This window comes from Polistes dominula, unplaced genomic scaffold (assembly GCF_049000335.1).
Source record: "Polistes dominula isolate Pdom_NZ unplaced genomic scaffold, Pdom_raw_medaka contig_19, whole genome shotgun sequence".
Classification (NCBI taxonomy): Eukaryota; Metazoa; Arthropoda; class Insecta; order Hymenoptera; family Vespidae; genus Polistes; species Polistes dominula.
In genome coordinates, this window is record NW_028301058.1 from 3,119,900 (window position 1) to 3,146,411 (window position 26,512).

The 26,512-nt window shown below is 32.5% G+C and overlaps 2 protein-coding genes across 30 annotated transcripts in view; one reads left to right on the top strand and one right to left on the bottom strand.

Annotated features, from left to right (window-relative positions):
* Window positions 1–26,512, bottom strand: part of LOC107065823 (CUGBP Elav-like family member 1-A) — a 402,374-nt gene that overhangs the window by 250,293 nt on the left and 125,569 nt on the right. The gene's annotated exons all lie outside the window — the stretch shown is intronic.
* LOC149031490 (uncharacterized) lies at window positions 893–5,756 on the top strand. Its single transcript, XM_089175775.1, has 2 exons — window positions 893–1,159; window positions 1,237–5,756. The coding sequence occupies exon 2, from the start codon at window positions 1,333–1,335 to the stop codon at window positions 2,443–2,445; it is 1,113 nt and encodes a 370-aa protein (XP_089031901.1). The 5' UTR covers window positions 893–1,159; window positions 1,237–1,332; the 3' UTR covers window positions 2,446–5,756.

Genomic DNA, 26,512 nt, shown 5'->3' on the forward strand with positions numbered 1-26,512 from the left:
ACTTAATTAATTAATTAAGATTCGTTAAAACGTTGTGCTGTGGTAACGTTGGTGGTGGGTTAGACTTAAGAAACTATACGAACACGTTACTATACTTTCGAAAGTTTCGAACGAGTGGGAAAACGAGATAAAGTCGTTCACCGGTGATAGTGGTGGTGGTGGTGGTGGTGGTAGTGGTGGTGGTGACCTGGGCTAACACTTTTCCAAACGACTTTCTACTTTTATGGTGTACCGGATAATACGGATATAGTTTGCCGAACTACCCAGCTAAAGTTTCTTACTAGACAAACCATATATGCTATTGGAAGGATGGTCCCATGGTAAGAAACTCCTTTCAAGGATAAGAACACACGTGTCACACTGATTTCGTTTTCTTTTCTTTTTTTTTTTTTTTATATCATTTGACTCACCTAATATATATTTGTTCCCCTTAACGCCATTATTTTTAGAATAAAAATGTTCAGCAAAGTTTTTTTAAATACTAAAAGATAATATGACAATTTCTGTAAAATTTTTAATTTCTAAATACCATGAATAAGAAAAATTGTGAAAAATTAAAAAAGAACATAGATAGAAATTACGTGTCACGTTGTTTGTCCGCAATGGACTCCTAAACTACTAAACCGATTTTTATAAAATTTTGCACACTGTGTGCAGTTTCATCTAACTTGAAAGATAAGATAGTTTTTATCTCAATTTATAATTGCAATATTATTTTATTACGAATAATTTGTTTATTAACAAAGAGTCATGATTATCTTTGTTAGTTCGATAAGATTCTAACAGATGGCGGTATAAGGTAATTCGTTGACTTAAAGACGTGTGTATCGGACTGATTGTGAGCCACAGCAACGCGTAACGGGGCATAGCTAGTATAAATATATGTGTAAGTTTGGGCTAGGCCAAACTATAACGCGACACGTCAGAGGTCGTGCCTGCTCGACACTCATGCCAGGCGAGATACGCGGCCGTTCGCACTCGTCAGTCGTAACTGCGTGATAAGAGCAGAAACCACGTTGAGATACGTGGGAGACTCATGGTGTCTACCGCCAAACGATATTATAAATTTCAATTTATAGTAATTGTAATTTTTATAATTAGTTAATATTTATATATTAATAATTATAATCTAGTAAAGCTGTACTTGTTGTTGATTCAGGTAACCCTGCGTAATATCTTGTATTATAAATTATTCTAATCGTTTTTGTATATGTATACAGTGTAAATATATTTCAGTTATTACTAGCATCAACCGCAGTACAATTAATTTGTGACGTTGTTTCCAAATTTCGTAAGACAAAGGCCCTTGTCTTATAAATCAACAACAACAAAATGGCTGTCGTTCGAGCAAGATTCTGCTTTGTCTCAGAGGCATTGGACGTAAAATCCACCATTTTGAGAGTCCGCACCATTCAATTAGAAGGAGAGGACACAACTTACGAATTCCCGGAACACCTTTCAACAAAGGAGAATCACCCTAACCTTTTTGAAACTAAGATTGTGAGGAACATAGTCAAGAATTTGAAAACACGGGGAAAATACCGGAAGGTCTTGATTTCTCTGGTTGATAAGCTAAAGGGGCAATACTTGGATGAAGAGGGGAACGTATGTTACGACGGTATGTATTTGGATGAGTGTCGGGCATATGTCGATCCTAGTACTGTTCCCATCCAAAATCCTGAGTCAGACTCGCATGAAAAAAATTCATCACGAGTAAAGAACATGGTTTTAGAAAAATTTTCGGGAAAAAACCAGAACGCGACAATATTTATAGATCTTTTTGTGAGCGAATGTACTCGTTTAGGATATAAGGAAGTAAATTACGCGGAAACGTTAAGATTTTTTTTGGAGGGCCCCGCTCTTGACTGGTTTAACAGTTTTCTAAAAGTAAACATGATCACACGACCTTGGGAACATTGGAAAAAGTCGTTTTTAGATACATTTGCCGTTATAGGGTGGTCCGATATAAAGTATGCATATGAATTTCGTTATTTAGATGGGTCGCTTTTACAGTATGCGTTAAAAAAGAGAGATCTGCTTATAGACACAGATCCTAATATTTTAGAAAATACACAAATAAATTTAATTGTTTTGGGTTTGCCAGAAAAAATTCATTTACACATAAATAAGAAAGATATAACTACTGTTGATAGTTTAATGACTCTTATAAATCAGCTAGAAGGTCTCATAGAGAAAGAAAAGAAATTTATCTCAAAAACGAAAATCTCTGAAGAAAATGGATTAGAGAGAAAACCGTGCGGCCTCGGCAATAAAAAAGGATTCCCAAATAGATATCATTCGGAAGATATGGGCAGGTCAAAACCCCCTGATAAAGTAAAATCAAGAAACGATAAAATAAAAATAATAAATAACGCAAAGATCGAAGAAAGTGTAGCGTTTTCGGATGAGTCAAAAAACGGATTACGATCCCACTTATTAAATTAAGAATTAATATCGAGGATACGCCAGTAGTTGCGGTATATGACTCGGGAGCGAACGTATCCATAATAAATTACGATACAATTGTAAAACTAAAATTAAACAAAAAAATAAGTGGGAAAAATAAAATAAATACATTTGCGGGCTCTACGAATACGTTAGGCAAAATAAATTTAAAGACGAAGATCTTTAATATTTCAGGGACAATATGTTTTTATATTGTAAAAAGTGATTCTTTCCAGGATGACATTTTGTTAGGTTTAGACGCAATAAAAGAATTTAAACTTTGTCAGGATGAGAATTTGAAAATCTTTCAAAATAATACAAAGAAATATCACATACAGGAAAATTTGAACACTGAGTATATATCAACGAATACGGTGGTAAACAGTGAAAGTCCTTGGGAACGTGTGTGGAATAAACACAAAGAGTTATTTACAGAAGACAAATTCGAAGTAGGCAGAGTAAAAGGTTACGAAGCGACAATAAAGCTTATTGAAAATAAATACATTGCGCGTAAACCGTACAAATGTTCCATAGCGGATAACGAAGAAATAAATTCGCAGATAAAATCGTTAGTGAGAGTAGGCTTAATTGAACGCTCCACTAGTCCTTTCGCATCCCCGGTAACTCTTGTTTTGAAGAAGGAAGAAGGGAGAAAGTCACGGTTATGTGTAGACTACAGCGAACTAAATAAAATAATAATACCAGAATGCCATCCTTTTCCGATTATTGATGATCTATTAACTAGGGTAAGGGATTGTAAAATTTTTTTCGAAATTGGATATAAACTCGGCCTTCTGGTCAATCTCAATTAGAGAAAAAGATAGATATAAAACCGCGTTTATTACCCAAAATGGGCATTGGCAGTGGAAATGTTTGCCTTTTGGATTAAAATCGTCTCCAGCTATTTTTCAGAGAATTCTGAGTGACATAATAGCGAAAAATAATCTCGAAACCTTCGCGATTAATTACATCGACGATATTTTGATTTTTTCAAAAAATTACATAGATCATATACAGCATATTAATGAAGTTCTCATAGCCATTAAAAAAGCGGGTTTTAAATTAAATAAAAGAAAATGCATATTTGCACAAAAATCGGTTATATATTTAGGACATGAAATTAGAGAAAATGAAGTAAGACCCCTAAATGATAACTTGATAGCAATTAAAAATTTTCCTACACCGCAAAATCAAAAAAATGTGAGGCAACTTTTGGGCAAAATAAATTTCTATTTAAAATATATACCACAAGCTTCGATTGAGTTAGAACCACTGCATAATTTACTTAGGAAAAATGTAAAATTTGAATGGACACAAGAATGTGAATACAGCTTCAAAAAAATAAAAGATTATCTCAGTTCGGAACCGATAGTGGCAATTTTTGACCCAAAACTTCCCATATACATTTTCACTGATGCATCTAAAAAAGGAGTAGCGGCAGTTTTGAAGCAACCTCAGAAAGATGACTCTATTAAACCAGTTTATTTTTTCTCAAAAAAATTAACAAAGTCACAAGAAAATAAACGCGCTATTTTCTTGGAACTCCTGGCAATAAAAGAGTGCATTTTATATTGGCAATATAAACTAATAGGGAATAAATTCACGATATTTACAGACCACAAGCCGCTGGAAAATTTTAATGTGAAAAAGAGCAAAGATCCTGAATTATTGGCTTTATTAAACTACATTTCTAATTTTGAGTTTGAAATCAAGTATAACCCGGGCAAAAATAATTCAGAAGCAGATAGCTTTTCGCGAAACCCGGTACTAGATGAAAGCATAAATAATGAAACGGCTATCAAAATAGTAAATTTTTTATCAATGGAAGAATTAATAAACGATCAAAAACAATTACATATAAAAAAAGAAGACAAAATAGTAAAAAGAGATAACATTTGTTATAAAATTCTGAACAACAAAGAAAAGATATGGATTTCGGAAAGTTTAGGAATTCAATTGATAAAAAAGATTCACAACGAAAGCCATATTGGAGTAAAGCAGTTAACTCTGACTTTAACTCCAAAATATTATTTTAGAAATATGCATAAACATATAAAATTTATTTGCCGAGCATGCGATACGTGTATAAGAAATAAATCGAGGTTCGGAAACTTTAGGCAACCCCTTTCACAATTAGGCCCAGCGTCGGAGCCCTTTCAAATAATATCCTTGGATACAATAGGAGGGTTCAGCGGAAACAAGTCACCAAAAAAATTTTTACATTTAGTCGTAGATCATTTCACGAAGTACGCTTTTGTAGTGACCTCAAAAACGCAGTCGGCAAAAGACTTCATAAATTTAATTAAGAAAGTTCAAAAAAGGGGGAAAATAAAATTATTACTAACTGACCAATATGCTGGAATAAACTCGAAAGAATTTAAAAAATTTCTAAAAGCAGAAAACATAACAAATATTTTCACCGCGGTAGATTGCCCTTTTTCAAACGGGCAAAACGAACGAACAAATCAAACACTAATTAATGCAATTAGATGTAAAATTTTCGAAAATAAAGATAGGCCGTGGTCAGTCATAGCGGAAAAATGTGTTGAGAACTACAATAATACGATACACAGCACAACAAAATTTACTCCGAATTATCTGCTAAATGGAATTGATAAATCTTTTTTTCCTTCGGAACTAAACGAAAACAACTTGGAAAATCTAGATAAAAATAGAAAAATAGCATTTTTAAATGCACAAAAAATTCACGAACAAAACAAAGTTTATTATGATAAGCATAAACGTAAAATAACATACAAAGTCGGGGATCTAGTTTATATTCAGAACGGAAATCGTTTAAATAGGAAAAAACTGGACCCAGTCAGAGTGGGCCCGTTTAAGATAAAACATAAAATTTCGGATTTACTGTATGTTATTGATTCGGGATTTAAAACACCGGAGTCAAATGTATATCATGCGAGTAAAATGATTCCCTATTTCCAAGCTCCTGACTCCTGTAACGTGTGTCAAAGGGGGGGATGTAAGTTTGGGCTAGGCCAAACTATAACGCGACACGTCAGAGGTCGTGCCTGCTCGACACTCATGCCAGGCGAGATACGCGGCCGTTCGCACTCGTCAGTCGTAACTGCGTGATAAGAGCAGAAACCACGTTGAGATACGTGGGAGACTCATGGTGTCTACCGCCAAACGATATTATAAATTTCAATTTATAGTAATTGTAATTTTTATAATTAGTTAATATTTATATATTAATAATTATAATCTAGTAAAGCTGTACTTGTTGTTGATTCAGGTAACCCTGCGTAATATCTTGTATTATAAATTATTCTAATCGTTTTTGTATATGTATACAGTGTAAATATATTTCAGTTATTACTAGCATCAACCGCAGTACAATTAATTTGTGACGTTGTTTCCAAATTTCGTAAGACAAAGGCCCTTGTCTTATATATGTATGTATATATATATATATAAAAATTCAATTTTAAAAAGAGATATTCTTTTACCTTTGATTTAGACAATATAAAAGAACCGGATCGATTTTCGATACAAAAAGGGTATTGTCGTTAACAGATTCGGTGCTGTTTCTCGCTTCGATTCTTAATTCACTTGTCAGTTTCAATTCGAATAGCTTCGACGTGAGTTGCCTGCTGGTGGCATCGGACCTACCAATAGTATCAAATTTCTCAAACAAACTAATTCAACCCTTTCATGTGTATCCATTAAATATTAATACAAATTTTGAATAAATTTTATGCATTTGTATCAGCATAGAAAACAATTAATATTAAAAAAACAAACCTAACAAATAATTTCGAAATATTTCAAAATACCAATAAATGTATTCGACATATATTTTTTGATTGATAGGATTTCTCTTTCAATTTACTATGCCATTTGAGTTCGTAAAAAAGGTTTCAACCGATTGGCCAGTAACGTGAGTACCCTAATACACGTAAATTAAAATTCTTCACGAGAATTTTGAACAGGTTGTTCAAGTCGTTACATCGAATTTAATTGAAGACTACGATTCCAATTGAATTCTTTATTTTTCTCTTATTAATGTACCCTAAACCTATTCAATTTTTCGACCAATAAAAACTAAAAAGTACAGTTCATGCAGTGCTTAACTCGTTCTACCATTGACCTAATTAATCGGTTTTTCTTTCATTTAATTATCAAAAGTAAATTTTTTCAAATTCTTTATATATATATTTCGAAAAAATATCAATGCGAATGTATGTCCTATATACACACGTATACATATATGTATATATGTATGTGCGTGTATGTAGGTAGGACAAAAACGATTCCATCGACACGTGATTTCAGTCCCCAGGCTTATTCATTTTCGAAATTCGATTGGCAGAGCTCGCATGTACAAAATTTTAATTAACGAACTCACTCTCTTTCTCACTCTCTCTCTCTCTCTCTCTCTCTTGCTGATAGTTGTAAAAACGCTCGAATAAAGTTACGGTCGGTGAAAGGCCATTAGCCGTACAAAATGATCCCCGCGGACCGTTTCGCAAAAAGCCGCACGATTGTTCGCCCTTCTCACCCTTCCTATCACCCTTCCCATCCCATACTCCTATTCACCCCTTTCCATCCATCGTACCACACTCTTCTCGTCATCCAGTAACACACCACACCACCACCACCACTGTTGTTACCAATGTTCACCCTTCTCCCCCTTCCCCTTCCCCTTCCCCCACCATTCTCTTTCTCTCTGTATCATCATCTCAATTCCGTTGTCATCGAACGTTGTGACCGGGATTTTTCCGTCATCGGGAAATTAACATAGAGAGTCATTATCAGGTGGTACTCGTACCAACTAACAGAGACAGATAGATAGATAGATAGATAGATAAATGAATGGATAGATGGATGTATGTAAAGATAAAGAGTACATGGGAAAAAAGGGTCGAATTAAAATTTCATTTCAATGGACCAGTTCGTTCGGTTATCTAATTGTCCTCTGTTAATGTATCCCCATCCCACTCTTATGTAATTTACTCATGAAAAAAGCTTTTTTATTATTTCGAAAATCTGTACTCGACGATAACTGAAAACGTTACATTCTATATTATCTGACATTATATTTTTTTTAGTACTAATACATATAAAAAAAGAGCAAGAAGAAGGAGAAGAAAAACAAACGAAAAGGGAAAATATAAGTAAACGTTTATTCGAATGAAATTCATGAAGAACGGAGTAAGTAACATAACTCGGTCGAATAAATCAGAAGAGCGCGTGAATCAGGGTGCGTGGGAGCGTCTAACTCGAAATTTCAGGATCGAGAGACTCTTCCGGTTTGTAAGCTCATACGCTGTGGGATCTTGATATATATATATATATATATATATATATATATATATATATATATATATATATAGAGAGAGAGAGAGAGAGAGAGAGTGTAGGTGGGTGGACGTAATTCGGACAATGGCCAGGTTTGTTGGGTTGGTAACGCTGGCCGAGTGCCAGGTACATTGTCCATGGTACGGTTGGTACGATCCAACTTCCAGCTCGTCTCTCAGAGCCAACCCTTCCTCTTGGATTCAACCCCACACGTGCATATATTACATATCAAACGATGATAGAGAGAGAAAGACCACTTGGCAAGCTCGATTTTACCCTAATAGAGAGAACCTAAATTGTTTTCACGACTTTTCATCATTGTGCTGATAGTTGTAGTCCTAGTGACTCGATGTCATTTCCCTTTTCCAAGGTTTCATCGATCGACCCTTGATACAAAAAAAAAGAATCGAATATAGATATTTATGTATAACGTATTAAACTCTATTTATTATACTCTCTTCACAGTTTTCCTATTAAAACGTTTAAAACGAATAATAGGTATAACCATCCCATCCGTTTCCTTTCTAATGATCTCTCCCTATAATTATAATGATGCCTTCGGGCAAGAGATCGTTTAGAGATACGCAACAAAGGTAAATGTGTGTAGTAGATCGAGAAAAGTGATATTACATAGTAATGTTCTCCTACTATGTCTCTATGTGTTTGTTTGTTAACCTGTATAAGAGAGAAAGGGTTAGGTGCGCTCATTCGTAACAAACGTAGGAGACGGTCCGTTTACAACTAAACAGAGGCTAATTTATGCGGTGATCAAGGGTCGCGCGCCGGCATTGCTTTTGTCCTTTGTACCTACACACATAGACACACACAGATCTATACATGTACGACTTAGCGTGGTGTGCATTTGCTAACTTGCTGCAAACGGTCTGCAGTATCCTTCTCTCTTCCTCTCACTCTCTTTGTCTTTCTCTACTGTACATCTTTAAATCTAAACGTAAACACTAGCGTAAGGACAGCTAGGGACTTCTAGGGAATATACACACTAGAGACATTTTCTCTTGGCATCTCTTGCTTGTATCTTCTCTCCCCCGTTTTCCCTTATATATCGTCCTAGGGTCTCTTATGTTAGTCCTTTAAGCAGCCAACACCACTCGTGAGATCGAAAACACCTGACCCCACCCCGTTGCTGCTGTACTTCCAACAACTACTACATCTAACATTATACCGTCTACTTATTACCACACTGTTGGCTTTCCATAAGCATACTTATGAATACGATTAACGTCTGCTTTTATTTCAACTACGTCGATCGTAAATTAAAATTGCGACCATTATATCGGACAGCCCTTTTTAACCATTCATGCTAGTTTGTTTCAAGAAATTCGAAATGAAAATAAGAATTCTCTAATGTTATAACTTAACCAAAGCTATACAACTTCTTTCCTTAATTTTTATTTATGTGTGTGCATTATATTCACCCTTGTCTCGTTGTACTAAAATTGTTTTCCTACGAATATCAAAAAAGTCAATTTTTCATATTACAAAATGTCACAACGTTCACGTTCAAATTTTGATATGCAACTTCATAGTTAAACGGTATTACGAACGGGGTTTATAACGATAAAAAAAACTAGAGAGCAAAAATATTTTGGAACCTATTCAAGAAAGATTTAGGAAACAAAAGAACAATTTTTTTTTAAGAAGAATAAGACCCTAATTAATTCTGACCTATGAGAAGAAAGTTAAGAAGTAACCGTATGGTAGTTTTCGTATCTATCCTATCACAAATTTATAGTCAAGGGTTAGGGAGTAGTATATAGGATAGCTTCAATAGGCAAACGTTATACCTTCGCAGTACTTTAACCATGGCGGAATTCAATCCCCAGAAGTACTCACCGCATACTGCGATCCAACCAACTAGGTTGGAGTAGCCACTAATTGCAAGGCTCCTTAATAATTCGTGCCACGTGTACGTCACCTCTGGGAGTTTCGTGTCTTTGGCGTGACACGTTGGAATGCTGCGGATAACTTGTTCGAAGCTAGCTGTCAAAGTGGGAAATGGAAATGGATGATATTCGATGCCTGCTGCTTGCTGTTGCTGCTTACTGTTCTCTATTACGCTACGTATTATTACACACGTGTGTATGTTTAAATTAGAATGAGGAAAATCAGTAACGAAGAAAAGAACATAAATTAAAGGTGGAGGAAACAAAGGGGAGGGGGGAGGGGGAAGGAAGAAAAAACTAACTTTGATCTCATTTAAAAAAAAAATACATAAAGAAAAATAATTTAATAATAAATAAAAAATATTTATTCCCTTCCATAATAATAAAAATTGGATTATGAGTGGTGAAATTAAAAAACGTTTCAAGGGTATTTAAAAAAAAAATACAAAAAAAATAAATAATATTTTATACTAAATAAAAGAAAATTTCTTCCCTTTTATCAAAATAGAAATTGGATTATAGTGGTGTGATTAAAAATCGTTTCACAGGTATTTAAAAAAAAAAAAAAGGAAGGTAATGGAAGAACGTTTATTTTCTAGTGTCACACTCTTACCTTTTTAAAAGTAGTAGTTTCGATCGAAAGGGTAAAAAGAAAGAAAAGAAGACAAAAGAACAAGACAAAAGAGATACTGTAGAAAAATAAAAGATAATAAAAAAAAAGTCTAGATCCTCATTCTCTCTTTCTTTCTCTCTCTCACTTTAAACTCATGACGAGCATGAAGTCGAACAGATATTCGGTGGACCGTACTATCGGCACACCTAACAGTAATTACCCCATCTGTCTCCAACGGACCGTACGCTTTGCGAAACTCTGCACACGTATTTGAGCTACCTTACCTTCTATCTCACCCCCCAGCCCCAGCCCCCCTTTTACACTCTCTTCTCTGTCCTCCTACTCTGAGACCCCTCTTCTGTCACCATTCACGACGTGCCGAGTTTCTCGAGCACCCACCCTCTCCCAACCCCCCGTCTAATGTAAGACAACTTTATTACCCTCTACGAATCTCTTCTATAGAATTAACGATCGATCACATTTTTTTTACGCTATATCGCCGTTAACGTCGAATATAACGAGAAGAATACTTTAAGTATTATATTATTTATATACGTGAAGAATTTTTAAATGAGATCTATCAGCTGACTTTCGATGATAATATTATAAATTATTCTTATAATATATATTATATAAAATGTTTTAAACAATTATAATATTTAATAAATTATCAATTATACTTATTTAATATATAATTATATTTGTATTATGTAGTATAAATATATTATATATAAAATCATACATATTATATAATAAATATCTATTTTCTTATAATATATAATATATTATTTATATTATATAATTATTATTGTTAATTAATTTATTAAAGAAATATTTAAAATAATGTAGGTGGGGATAAAAATGATTCTACCAATCCAAACTTCTGAAAGGAATTTTATATTAATTTTTTTTCGCATATTATTTATGCAATTAAATAAAAATAATTATAATTAAAAAGAAAGAAATGAAAATTATTATTAACTATTTCCTACCAACATAATTTTTGTCACTGTAAACTGACCAATGATAACATTTAAATTCTAAACGATTTTCTTTTTCTTAACTTAAGTTTAGTATTCTTTTCTTTTCTAAAAATGATTCGAGGAATTTTAAAAAGGTTCAATAAAAACAAAAGAAAAACTTTATTGTAAAATGAGGAGTATTTTAGTAATAATTTTGTTGTTGAATTGTTTGTTACCAGTTATCGTAATACAAATCGATAAACGTAGAAGGAAAGTCATCCCTTTTTCTCTTCGTAATTTCGTTCACGTTTCAAAGGGAATCTTCTTCGGTTAGTATCGCGTTGACAACGCGCGAAAGTCACGTCCACTTTGAAAAAAAGCAGCTAAGCTAAGCTCCCCATGTCCATTGAGTGAAAAATACAAAAGACTTCGACTTTTGGCATGGTCACAAAGAGACACAAGCTGCAGTTTCTATATTCTTTTTAGTCTGCCCTTTCGTTCGAACGAGTTTCGATAACGAATCCAAGAGATCACGTAGTTTGTACTAAGGGTATAAATACAGGCTGTTTCAAACTTACAATACACATACACACAATAACAACAAAAACTTTCACGTGAATAACGATTCAATTTAATTTTTTTTAGTTTTTCTTTTGCTTCATTACAATGCTAGAAATCATTTATTATAATATAATCCTTTTCTCATTTAACCTAAAATTCCTCTTACATTACATAATAAATTAAAAATTACATATGTATTATACATTATAAAATACTTCTTTAATAATAATTTTATAATAAATTATACAATAATTGATAAACACCCAAGCTTATCTAACGTAATACATTAATTTCTTTTTAAATTAAAAAAAGACAACCCCCCCCCCCCGTTATGAAAGTTGACAATTTTTTTTTCGTTGATTTGATAGAGTATATCTCTGGAAAGAAACATCCAACGATTGCTATGGTATCTTGATAGCATGTAGAGCAAATAGATCAGTCTGGAAGCCGTACGATCTATCGACATTCTCCGCAAACACTTGGCTATAGGGGTTGTTCCCTTGCCACCTCTCTCTCTCACCTCTCTCTCTCTCTCTCTCTCTCTCTCTCTCTCTCTCACTCTCTCTCACTCTCTTCGAATACCAACTCTTGGGTCTGGAAACGCGCTAACCGGACATACCGGAACCTACACTCCCGGAACCTTTGAACGTTCAAGCATGTCTACCTTTCTACTGGACGAACGCCCAACGGATTACGATCTCGATGCTCACTCCTTGAATTTTCTCTTATCCCCCTTCTATTCTTCTATTCTATTTCCATTTATATATCTCTATCTATATCTTGTAATCTATCTCTATATTTTCTTATAAAAATTTATTCCTAATATGAACAATCGATTTAACTCTTGCATGTTTCCCTTTCGTTTATTTTTAAACCTTGTAGTCATTTTTCTATGCCTTCGCCCTTTTTTTGTATTTTTCTTTTTTTTGCTTTTCTGCATCTTGTAGTATTACCATCATTAAAAAGTAATTTATTCTCTTATTAGATTTAACAGATAGGAAAAAGAAATTTTGTTCGTAGGTTAAATCAATTTTAATTATTTTCAAAAAAGCTATACACGCCGATGTAATGAAACACGCAAATCTACAATATGTTTATTTAAAAAAAAAAAATTATAATTCAGCATGTATATAAATGTCTTTTGTTTACAGTAGATTTATCGATTTTATATATTTACAAGGATGCTCGGCCACGCGTTGTTATAAAATGTTGATTTAATACAATTCTAAAATATTTAGTAAATTATAACAACACACAAAATAATACCACAATTAGAATGGAATACATAAAATAATAATAAACGAAAAAAATAGAAATAGTAAGTTTACGTCGAATGTAAATTGAAATAATTGAATTGTAACAAAGCGCCATCTATTGAAATCTTGCAGTACCTACAGACCTAGATAACCTCTAAATAATAAAAATAAAAAGAGAATTTCATTAAGTTCGATTTAGTAGTCTCAAAGTTCATTGAAAACCAACAATGTGACACTGAATTTTTATAAATAAAGATAAGAAATTTGTTTTTATTGAAATATTTGTTTATAAGAGGAAAAAAAAATACAAGACGATATATTCGGTTGGACGATCGATTGTTTTGTGAAGAGTTAAGGAAAGAAGGGGGGGGAGGATAGATTCGATTCGAGATAGGAAAAGGTAGCATTAATTTTTTTTTACCTCCTCCTCTCTCCCCGACAAGTGGTGATGGTGGTGGTGGTGGAGACTTTTGCCTGAAATTGAAAAGTCGGATTTCTGGATTTTCCGAAACACAGCCGAACTGTCGGCAAACCCCGTTATCAACGAACGGCACACATTCGACTGAGCTTTTCACGTCAAAAGGGATTCTCCTACCCCCTTCTTCGTCGCATACATCCCCTTCCCTCATCCTAGCCCTTCTGATCCAAGCAGTTCTGTCTTGAATTATCTTCGAATTACTTCCCTTTCCCTATTCTCTACACATACGTTAGATACAATCTACATATAAATATAATATGTCATTTTATTTCATCAAATATATTGTTTAATCAATTATAGATAAAATATTATCAATAAATTTGTCATTATTCGTTTCAACAAAAATTTTATTTACTGAAATAATATTATATAAATATATAACTGAATATAATGTAAAATATATATTAAACTTGAAATTAATTATTAAACTATTAAATTAACCTTAATTAACTATTAACTAAAGCTTTATTTTATATTAAACTATTAAATTTAATATAATTATAATTTATATTCTATATTAAGCTCATATAAACTGTATAATATAAATTATAATTAAACTTTAAATTTAGATTTGTTTGAAAAATATTTAATTTATTTTACTTAAATTTACTTTATAAAAAATATTTATTTAATCAAATATTTTATTACTTAAATTTATATTTTAATTAGTAATTTATATTTTATATTAAACTTAATATATACGACGACGACCATGACGCAACTCTAATGTAACCGTGACACATAATTGTAAAAACAAAACTTGAATAAAAGTTTTTCTTCTTTTTTTTTTTTTTGTATTTTTATTGTAAAAGTAGAAAATAAATTTGATTCTCGTTTCCATGCAAAAAATGCAAGATACTTCTCAATGTAAACGGGGGAAGGGGAAGAAAAGAAGAAAAAAATGTATAACTATGTCAAGAATCGATAGCTAATTAACGATAGGTGATGACGTAACGATCTTGAATAAAATCACGTAGGAGAAGGGAGCATACGAAAGATATATAACTTTTTTCAAGTACCCAAACGTGTAAGCGAAATTTCGATATTTTTTTTTCTCGATGATAGGAGGAAAAGAGGTTTCGTGTTATATACTTTGGAATAGTAGGCCCTTTCTGAACTTTTTTGTTCTCTCGTGATGGCCTTGATTTCGAGACCCTTGTTCGAGTTTTAATCTGCCAAGAGAGAAAGAGAGAGAGAGAGAGAGAGAGAGAGAGAGAGGAAAGGAAAGCTGACGTTATAGAAATAAGGGCTTGGTGTGGGTTGTGTACGAATGGATAAAAATAAAAGAGAGAAAGAGAGAGAGAGTGGAAAAAAGGAAAGTAGATAGAAGGATGGTTGTTAGAAGGGAAAAAGTTTCGAGTGGTTTGTGTCGGTCGATGTTTTAATCTAAAGGGTCGATGTATTCATCGAAGATGGATTAACGTGGGCGGACACCAGAAATGGCAGAATGGTTTTCTGCTTAACCAAGGATTTTAGAAATTCTATGTCATTGCTACTTTACTCGATGTTACTGTTGTTGCTATTCTAGTATAGTCTAAAAAGAGAGAGAGAGAGAAAGATAAAGAAAGGTTCGAACTTTTCAAACATAAATCTTTTGAGTAACTATGCTAATAATTTTTAAATACAAATATATAATACGGAGTAATGTTATTTTTAAATAAATAAAATTCAAATGTTCTACTTAAGATTTATTCTAAATAAATATTTTAGTAGTACATCTTTAAAAATTTGAATAAAATAATTTTTTACAAACAAATCAAAACGATTTAATATGATTGGACGATGCAGATGATTATGACGAGAGAATAGAAAGATAAGAAACAGTGATATCTTAATTTTAAATAAGAATATTAATATTGTCAACTGTAACGTAATACGTAATATTCTGCAAATGTATATATATTTAAAGCACGTTGTTAAAATCTAGCAAGAACCAACAGTCGTACCGAGAAAGTTTGGATGAGTTTGCAGTATTATAAATCACAAGGCAAGAACACATCTCGAAATAATAGTCTTCTATCTGTGGACTTTATAGCCACGTCGCGTCCGGGTTAAGAACATTCTTCGCTATTATCATCCGTTCCTTGTTCCAAAGGAAGAAATAGAAAACGGGTAATTAAATGCTACAGGACAATATATTTAGAAAGTTTTTATTTCATTTTTCATTACATTTTTAACTCGATTAATTTTTTCATCGATCCATTAATAAAAAATATATATATATATATATAATAATACAAAAATAAAAAAATAAATCGGTGGAAATTAAATTACGATTTTTATTTCGTATATTTAAAGTGTATGATAAAAATCTATATATGTTGTGTAAGATTGAATTGATCCGAGAACTATGATAAAATACGTATTTAAAAGAAATAAATAAATGATTTCAAATTAAATTCATCCTTTTGTTTCGTATATTTAAAAGGTACTCTAATAGAACCAAATATTGAAAAATATTGAATACATGTGTATTTAAATTAAAAAGACATTATATATAAATCTCTTTGGTCTTTTGTCTTTTGTCCGATGTACAATTAAAAGAGATTTAATTTCTTTTTAATATTAAATACACATGTATTCAATATTTTTCAATATTTTGTGCTACCAAGGTATTTTTTGCCAATGATGAATTGTGAACTTTGAAAAAAGAAAAATATTTACAAAATTTTTCTTTTCAACTCCGATCTAAAGAAATGTACGTGTAATTCTCAGGGGGTAGTGATACTTTAAACCGTTTATATTAATCGCGATACCAATTAACCGGTGTTACTGTTACAAACTACGTTCTACGTCGAATGTAGGACGATCGTAAATTAGGGTAGTGTCGTACACTACAGAGATATTCACTCGGTAGCACGTGGTAGGAAGTACGAAACACAACTGAAACCGTGCGTTTCTCGCTATTGCCGTAGATACTTGGCACTTATATGAACCGACATTATTACATGTATATACAAATGCACATACATACACATACGCACATATGTTGGCACAGTAGCTATGAAGATACGAGTGACCGCTTTCGAAAACAATGCCTCACGGAATGAGTGAGTGAGAGAGTGAGTGAGTGAGTGCTTGTAATTCGAGCATATGTAGAAAGCGAGAAATGCCAATGGGCTCCTCGACGCTTTATACATACGTGAAATACCGACTGATGATTATTATTATGATTATTATGATGATGATTATGATGATGATAATGATGATGATGATGATTTTGACGTTCGTGAAACGTAGAAACGATAACGGCTCACAAACTCCTGTTATTTCTCTCAATACGCTTGAAATAATATTCCTGGGGAAAATATGAATTGATTAATCACGCATTAATGCGCACCGATGGATTTGTAATGAGCCGGATGAAGTACACTTTTCCTCATTTTCTCCACCTCCTCCTCCTTCTCAAACCCTTTAGCCAACCTCCCCTCCCCCCACTCCCCTACTCCCACCCATCCTAGCACTCTAGTTAAAATCTCATCTCATTTTACGCGTTCGCGTTTTACATTATAATCCGATCGTCGAATAACTAAATTATGAATAATTTAATATAATTTTTAAATAAACGTTCCTTTATTATTCTTCAATTATTTTCATTTGATAAGAATTCTCCGATGGAATAGATATTATTATTATTATTATTATTATTATTATTATTATTATTATTATTATTATTATTATCATGAAAATTAGATTACAATTCTTGATTAGTTTATTTTGATTATCGTAAAATAAGAATTGAGAATATAGATAGAAAATAATTGGAAATATTTTTGAAAGTTCTAAAAAAAAATTCTATTGAGTAGACGTTTCTAATCATAAAAAAAAAGAAAGAATTTTAAATCGTGTGTGTGTGTGTTATTCTATGGTTATAAACCATAGAACATTGGTCGTCACCCCACAACCTGCGGGACAACCGAGATTTCCTACTTCGTTCACTCGAATTACGTATTTACGAGGCAAAAGTCGTAGGGTTTGGTATAATGTCGTTTAATCCTAAATCCCAAAGGACCCAAGGAAAAAAACACAATCTTTCCCTTTTCCAAATCTACCACCACCACAATCGTTTCACCTACATTTCCGTTGTTTTTTCCTTGCTACGACCAATTGCTTTTATAACGTCACTAGCTGTGCCTAATCACGCGTTATTATGGCCAATTAAATAAAAAAGAAAAAAAAAGTTTAGATAAAGGTTAGATTATGTTCAAATATTCCACGCACTCACCAAAATCTATGTCACACAGATGGCGTTGGACTTACTTGTATCTTTTTCTTTCTTTTTATTAAATTAATTTATTATTTTATTTTAAATAAATTAATGTAATAAAATCGTAGCTGTATGTGAATGCAACGTTGTGTCAAAATTTCAAAATAATCGATAAAGTATTTTTCGAAATTAGCGGTTAGGAACAAACGAAATTTACAGTTTTATATATATATATAGATAGATTAGCTCAATTTTAAATACTATATCTGTTATCTTCGCAATTTTCCTTCTTAATCAAATGATTCATAAGTAAGTTGATCGATTTTAAATGGTTACACAAATATCTAACATCATTTTGCAAGACTTTACTAATTCAAAATTATTCCTAACAATTCGTAGGATTTCAAAATTACAGAATGAGAAAGAGAAAGAGAGAGAGAAGATAGTCGAATCAAACGGTTATTATTATTCCTGCTTTCAGAATAATCCGGAATTCATACGGAATTAACGATATTAGGATGGCGCATTTAGGATCGCGCGTACCTACGAATCGAGCGATTATGCGCTGTTTATTACGACACGTGGAACCCGTAAATTTCCCTATGTCTATGTATGTGGCCTTGTCATTACGTAGGATCAAGATACATGCATACATACATGCACATGCATAGCTCGTTGTTGTTCCTCTAGCGAATCCCGATTGACATAGGAATCGCTTGAATAAATGTCCTTTCCAATATAGCTTCAACTCTAGCTAAATTTACCTTCATTTGATACTCTTTGTTCGACAATTTTCTTCCTTATTCAAAGGATCATATTTGGAAAATTTAATCCTAATATCATTTGGAAATTATTATTTTGTTAATAATATCCGAACAAGTTCGTTCCTATCCTTTTTTATTATTTTTTTTCGAATAATTTCTATAATTATTACAATTTTTATTGTAATTATTACTTGTTCGACAATTTTCTTCATCATTTGGGATCAAAGGATCATATTTGAAAATTTAATCCTAATTTCATTTGGAAATTACTCTTTTTTTTTTATTTTTTTAAATAATACTCGAACAAGTTGTGTGTTTTCCAATTGGTTACTATCCTTTTTTTTCGAATGATTTCTATAACCATTACAATTTTTATTGATGATAAATCAAATGTCCTACTTTTATATAGTTTTTTTTTTATTTTTATATTTTCTTTGAAAACTCATCGTACGTAGACAGATTATGTTTATAATTCCATATGAAAAAGATTTGCCGATTTCGTTGTAATAATATACTTCACGCGAGTGTATACATTTAAATCGTTTAAATTTACAATCGCATAAATTAATTTTTGTTTTTTTTTTGACACACAACAAAAAAAAAGAAAAGAAATAAAGTTAAAATAGAGGAATAATTGAAATAAATGGAGGTAGTTGGTCGATCGAAGGGAAACAACGGTCAGAAAAATTTCACGATTTTAACGTTTTTAAACTACTTGGACACGATAAATCCTAGGCGATGCGTCACGAATGGTGGTAATGGTAGTGGTGGTGGATGGCAATGGTGATGGCGATGTTGATGGTGGTGTATAGTGGCTCTACGAAACGCAATAGGATTTGCGTTAAAGCTCCGAGTGTTCGTTGATCCGGTGTGTGGAAAGCTCAAATATAAATATTTTTCATCGTCATGGATTTTCAGCGTTACACAGTTGTACAGCACCCAAGCATTCTCGAATTTTATGAAGCAGACTTTGCTTGCTTTTTTTTATTTCGTCGAGCATTTAGCACGCTAAAGGCAACACACAGAGGATTGCGATACCAGGAATGTATAACGTGGTTGACATTCAATGTGAGAGAAATAAACAGGAAAGAAAGATTCGTGTAACCCCAACCCCCCACTCCCAACCTCATCCTCATACTAATTCCTAGCGAATTTTACGTAAGTTTTAAAAAGGAACAAAATAAATGTATGAAATATTTAAATAAAAAAAAAATGAAATAAGATAATGAAAAAGAAAAGTAATTACTAATAATAAAAAATAAAATATCAAGAGTTATCCATCGGGATTAACGAAGATGTTTTGTAATATAAAAGAAGAAAATATATGGGGGTAGGGGGTAGAATATAAAAAAGCAACATAACCAGCACTCCCAGACATCACTTTCCTCACTATCCTATGAAGATTATCCCTTGTATTTCCATTCCCCTTTCTTTTTCTTCTTTTTCTATTTTACTCTCTTTTTATTTTTTTCTTTCTTTTTTGCTTCAACTACTCTAAACTCCAGGACGCATATAAAGAGAATTATAAAAATGATAGATATTTAGTCGTCGCGTATTCAGAGATCGTTTTTAATTTGCTTCCATTCCGCATAATGCAAACGTAAACGCATACACATACCTATACATACATACATTTATATGTACATATATATGAGTACTCGAGCGTGTTCGAAATAATTCCACAAGGTAGGAGGATAGGATTCTCAAAGACTCGTACGAGGTATACGTCAAAAGTAATACTGGTATTATACGTATTTTAACATATTAAACGGACGTAAATGTTGTCGTCGGTGTATTACGAACGTTATTAAGTGCACTTACGCTTCATTTCCTTATGCACTTCCACAAAGTATATATATATATATAATATTTCTTTCCACTATTACGAATTGTGTAGTATACATAAATATATATAAATATATAAATATTTAAATATATGTATATTTATTGTTAATACCTACAAAAAAAAAATAAAAATAATTATAATTATATAATATAATTAATGTTAAACTTATCACTCAATGAACGGGTACTGTAATTTGTATATTATTAGTTTCTAAATAAAACAAAATATTTTATTAATTGTTCAATTCTCTAAAATCTTATTTTATAATAAAATAAAGGTATTTTTTTATTTTTTTTTTTTTTTAAAGCAAACATTTTACCATCACTCACGATAGAAATAAATATACATTAAGTATCATTAAAATTATATTATTTAAATAATTATAATATTGTAATAATATTATACTACATATTAATATTTGAAATTGTATTTTCCATAAGAGAAAATAACAAATTCCTTTTCGGAGAAAATTTCTTTACCTTTTTGACGTCATCATTAACGTAACATACGTAGGAACGTAATTTCGTTGGGAAGGAAGGTACGATCAACAGTTTCTCGAACGATAAGCGATTCCTTTGAAAATGGGAGACTCTCTCTCTCTTTCTCTCTCTTTCTTTTTCTAAAATTAGAACACGAACGATCACGAACGACTTGCAAGCATGTATGTATGCGCTTTGCTGTATTGCTAGAATGTTGGTACACCAACCTAACTGAACTCGGCCATTACGACGATCCTTATCACCGTCTATGAATCATGCGAAGGGCAACGATGTACAAACGGTACACACGATATATAACGTACGTATGCATCGATTTATGCGCTGCTCATTGTTTTCTACGGAAACTATAAGAAAACCAACTCGATCGAATTTCTGTCACGAACGTGAACTTCCATCTACCCATGGAAAAGAAAAGAAAACAATAGAAAAGAATAGAAAAAAAGGAAAATGAAATATAAGAGAAAAAGAACAAGAAATATGAACGTTAAACGTTTCCTCGTAAACAAAAATTACAAGTTTTCATTTTCGCGTGACGATAAATCATGCAACACGAGAACCCTATTTTTAAAACACATTAATTCGAAGGAACTTTCTATAATCGTCACTGTATAATATAATATCCAAAGTATTTCTTTTGTATTTAACAAAAAAAAAGCAATCAAAAGAGAATAAACAACGGATAAAGAAGTGGAATAAGAATATGCAACGATAATTAAAACAACAATCTCGCGATGAACGGTTTTACAGATTCAATACGAATGCATACAAAATGCCGTTGATAAAAAGAAAAACAAAAGTAATTACTAATATATATTAGATTTAATTTTTTACATTAATAAAACGTCGAAAGAATATCCGTGTGAATCGAGAGAAGAGTTTATGATTAAATGCAACGTTGAAGCAAGAGATATCAGATTTCTCTCGTGTAATAATTCAGAAAATCTTAAGGTGCGTCATCGTCGTTGCTGTTGCTGTTGCTAGTGCTGCTGTTGCTGTTGTTGTTGTTGATGTTGTTGCTGTTGTTGTTGTTACAACGTCACTCTCGAAGTGAAGCGTGCTTTGCACGAGAAAGTTTCGTTTAACATATTATCGCCCTAAATCACAGAAGCAACCTCATTTTAATCCCTTTTATGAAACAGTTATAGTTAGGCTAGCCTAGCTAGCTAGCTAGCTAGCTAGCAAGCTAGCAAGCTAGCAAGCAAGCAAGCAAGCTCAGTGGAAGCTTCACGAGTGAACTCGTCGAGTCTGCAAGATGATGCTAACGCTTCCATCCGCCGTCCAAGTCGACTAATGCGATACGATTAGTTCGGGATTTACTCTCCAAGTTTGATCTTAGAAGGATGAGAGAGAGAGAGAGAGAGAGAGAGAGAGAGAGAAAGCATACGATGTACTATGTTAGGTAGTAACATGTAACAAGAAGACGTAGACACTTTCGATGGGCTGTAAATTATTCGTTGAGAATGATAATAGGACATTGAATATAATGGTAATTGACATCGATAATATTGTCATAGATATTTCATGAGTTTCATGATTATTTGAAATTAATATGTAAATATACTGATAATGAGATACTGTGGCCACGCGTTGCTGTGGCTTTGTTATATAATGTTGATTTAATATAATTCTTAACTATTTAGTAAATTATAACAACACACAAAATAATACTACAATTAGAATTGAATTCAAAAAATAATAATAAACAAAAAAATAGAAAAAGTAAGGTTATGTCGTATATAAATTGAAATAATTGAATTGTAATACAGCGTCATCTATTGAAAACTTATAGTACCTAGAGACCTAGATAACCTCTAAATAATAAATCCTTTAATTAGCAATAAAAAGTAAAAAAAATAATCGCAAGAAAAACTATCCTATATACTGAATTAACAACACATAAAATAATACTACAATTAAAGTTGAATATATAAAATATTATATTTAATAATAATACACAAAAAAATATAAAAAGTAAGGTTAGATATGCCATGTAAATCTGAAAAAAAAACGTGAAATAATTAATTTGTAATACAGCGGCATCTATTGAAAACTTACAGTACCTAAAGACCTAGATAACCTCTAAATAATTACATCCTTACATTAGCAATAAAAAATACAGAATTTTTCTTTAAATTAGAGTCACTTAAAATGATTTTTGGTTTAATTTTTTTTTTTAATTTTACGTAGGAAGTATTTAAAGAAGACTGAAAATAAGAAGAATTGGAAATAGAGAAATATGATAATAAATGTCTTTTAGGAAAAAGAATCGGATTTAACTTCGTTGGTTAACACTTGGGAAAACTAAGCGCATAGTGAAACCTCGATAAGAATGGAAGGGTCGCTGGCCGAGGTTATCTCATAGCTATAAACTTGGATGAAACAACATCGGTAGGAAGTATGGGAATGAAGGGAACAGACAACGAAAGAGAAAAGAGAAGAGAAAATTCGATAGCTCAAAAAAGAAAGAAAGAAAGAATGAAAAAGAGTGAAGTGAAGAAACAAAAGGCTACGGTTAAGAGGAAAATTTTCTATATTTTCGCATCTAACAACTGTCGAGAAATCGTTTCTGTCATAGTTAAAGTTATACAAGTTTTTGGTTCTTTTAACTGATTTTAAACTTAGGTGGTGTAGCTTAAGATAGGTTTAGAAATAACTCATAACCGATTTTATTATATTTCTTTTCGTTTCTTGTATTTTTTTTTTTCTATTTCTAAATCAATAAAACTTCTCTAACAAATTTTTCGAACGAACGATTCAAGATTTTAATCACGGATTGTGCATAAGTGTTGCAAATATTTTTTTCTTTCGTTTATCCAATTTGTTAATGCGTAATTCAAAAATAAAACAAAAAGGAAACAAACAAACGTTAAAAAAGATTGACATACGAGGCGTTTAAAGAACGAGTTATTTTTATTTTTTTCCATAAGAAAAAACTCTGCAGCTTTGCAATGAAAATAATGAAACGTTAATTTTGGGTAGGGGGAAAACTGATTTATGTATACGTTCTCGTGTGTGATATAAATATATATTGAATTACATAAAGTAAATTGTTCGACGAATAAAATCAGGGAATAATTTGGAAATCTACGAATTTCGAGTGGGTGGAAGTAGAAGTAAAAATATACAAGAAAAAAAAGGAAAAATTGAAAAATAAAATAGAATAAAATAAAATGAAAAAAAAAAAAAAAAAAAACTAGCACGTTCATTCTCGATGATGGTTTTAAGTTTCATTCGTAATATCGTAAATCAATAATCCACGCATGTCAACGATGCTCGTTAACGTATCGTATATCCGACACATACCATTTTATGCTCGTCAGCGATCGTTAAAAACGGTTTGTCGTCGGTTTTTCGTCAAAAGCCATTTTAAGGGTTCACGACACCCTCCTCCTCCTCTTCCCTCTTTCCCTTCCTCCTCATACCTACTCTTTATTAAAAAGAAACAAACGATTAAACCGAAAGTTATTGAACACACACATCCAAACACACACGCGGCTGTGTTCATAAATAACTATAGTAAAATCCTAATGATGAAATAGATAAAAAAAAAATTAATCGAAATTAATTTTCTCATTCGATTCGATCAGTTCGATCGATTTATCGATCATTGATACGTGATAAAAAAAAATAAAAAGGAATACGATGAAAAACTATCGAAGAATATGAAAAGCGAAACCATAATCGAATGTGTGTTACGGAAGACTGAAAATTAATACCCCCGTTTGAAAACAAAGGCGTTAGCAATGAAATAGAGAGTGGTGGGGGTACCCCCGGTGTTAAATTCGCTTCGTTCTTATCCAACACACTCTCTCTCTCCCTTTCTTCCTGTTGCTGCCTATCGTAGGACATCGAACAAGAGAAAGCAAAATAGAAAAAGAAAGAAAGAAAAAGAAAGAACACTGGATAGATAGAAGAAAAAGGGGGTGAGGGGTTGGGTAGGGTGGTCGACTGATAGGATAAAAGGGAGAAAGAAGGAAGAAAATTTCACTGCCGTCGTCCCGTTGTACTCTCAGTTTTTTTTTTTTTTTATTATTAAAGAAACCATGGGTAAAGGGGAAAAAATGATAGAGAGAAAGAGATAGAAATAGGGAAGCTTTTGCAGGGTGGGATGAGATTGGGTGGAGTGTTGGGAGAGAGGAAAGAGAAACGATAGTCGAACGAAATATTCCAAGGGAGGAGAAGAAGGAGGAGGAGGAAGAGGAGCATTTTCGTTGTGCGCGAAAACAAGAAGGGAAATTCGCAGTGGTACACGAAAAGCTTCGTTGCTGGTACTGGTACTGGGTTCTGGTACTATGATACTAGTGGGTGGTAGTGATGGTAGTGGTAGTGGTGGTTGGGCTCGAAACGAGGAGTAGAAGGAGGTGCTACTGAACGGGAAAGCTTCGAGAGCGGGTTCGTGAATAAACCTGTCGCGCCTAATCCTACTTATTTATTTACTGCCGTAGAATAGGGCGGGATATGCGAAACTCTGGCGGAACGCGTTGAATTCGCCCCGATATTCGGTGAACGAGAGAAAGAGAAACAGAAAGAGAGAGAGAGAGAGAGAGAGAAAGATAGAACACTCGGTATATACGATCCGATTCGAAACAGAAAGAAAAATACAAACGGAGAGCTTGTGTATGTGTAAGAGAGAGAGAGAGAGAGAGAGAGAGAGAGAGAGAGAGAGAGAGTGAGAGAGAAAGTGAGAGGGTTACCCTTTTGCTTGCGCGAAGGGAAAAAGGCTGAGTGAGAGATTTGGATTGGAAGTGTACGAAAACATATTTCTATGGATTATATATCTGTTTCTATGTATTATGTATATAAATATATATATAGATAGATGTGTGTGTGTGTGTGTGTGTATGTTTGAGTGTACGCATCGAATAGCTGGGTAACACAGAGTAAAAGAGAAAGAGAGAAAGAGAGAGAGAAAAAAGAGTTAGACCACGATAAAATTTCTGAAGAGGAACACACATTTTCGCGATGCAGAGGATCGAGGTCGAACGCGAAAAAATGGAATAGTAGTCGGATAACGGAGAAAATAGAGTTGTTGGTAGAAGTTAGGGGAAATGAGAAAGAGATAGATAGATAGATAGATAGATAGATAGATAGATAGATAGATAGATAGATAGATAGATAGATAGATAGATAGACAGATAGATAGATAGATAGATAGATAGATAGAAAAAGGGAGAAAAAGAAAGGACGTGATAAAATGAGAAAAAGAGAAATAAAAAGGGATGGTGGGGGTAAAGGGTTGGAAAAACTAACGGAATAATGCTTATTATCAGAAGTACTTGCGTCATAGCCGAATAATTTCTTCTCTCTGTGGAGAAAACGTGTATAAGACGAAGAAAAAAGAGAACAAGGGGGTTGGTTAAAGGGTTAGAGAAAGAGAAAAAATAGGCTGCCAGTGTAAAAAAGGACTTTTTTTTTTAATATACTTCGATAAGTGGCTTTGTGTGTATGCCCTGAAATTTAATAGAACTAATAATACTTCTATTCATTTTATTCATTTGCCTTACTGGCTTTCTATCGTGAAAAAAAGGAAAAAGAAAAAGAAAAAGAAAAAGAAAAAAGGAAAATGAAAAAAACTTGCTGGTGCACTTTTTCTCTAGTATTATAATTTTCTTTTTTTTCATATTTTTATATATCATTCTACCTTTTTCCCTTTATCA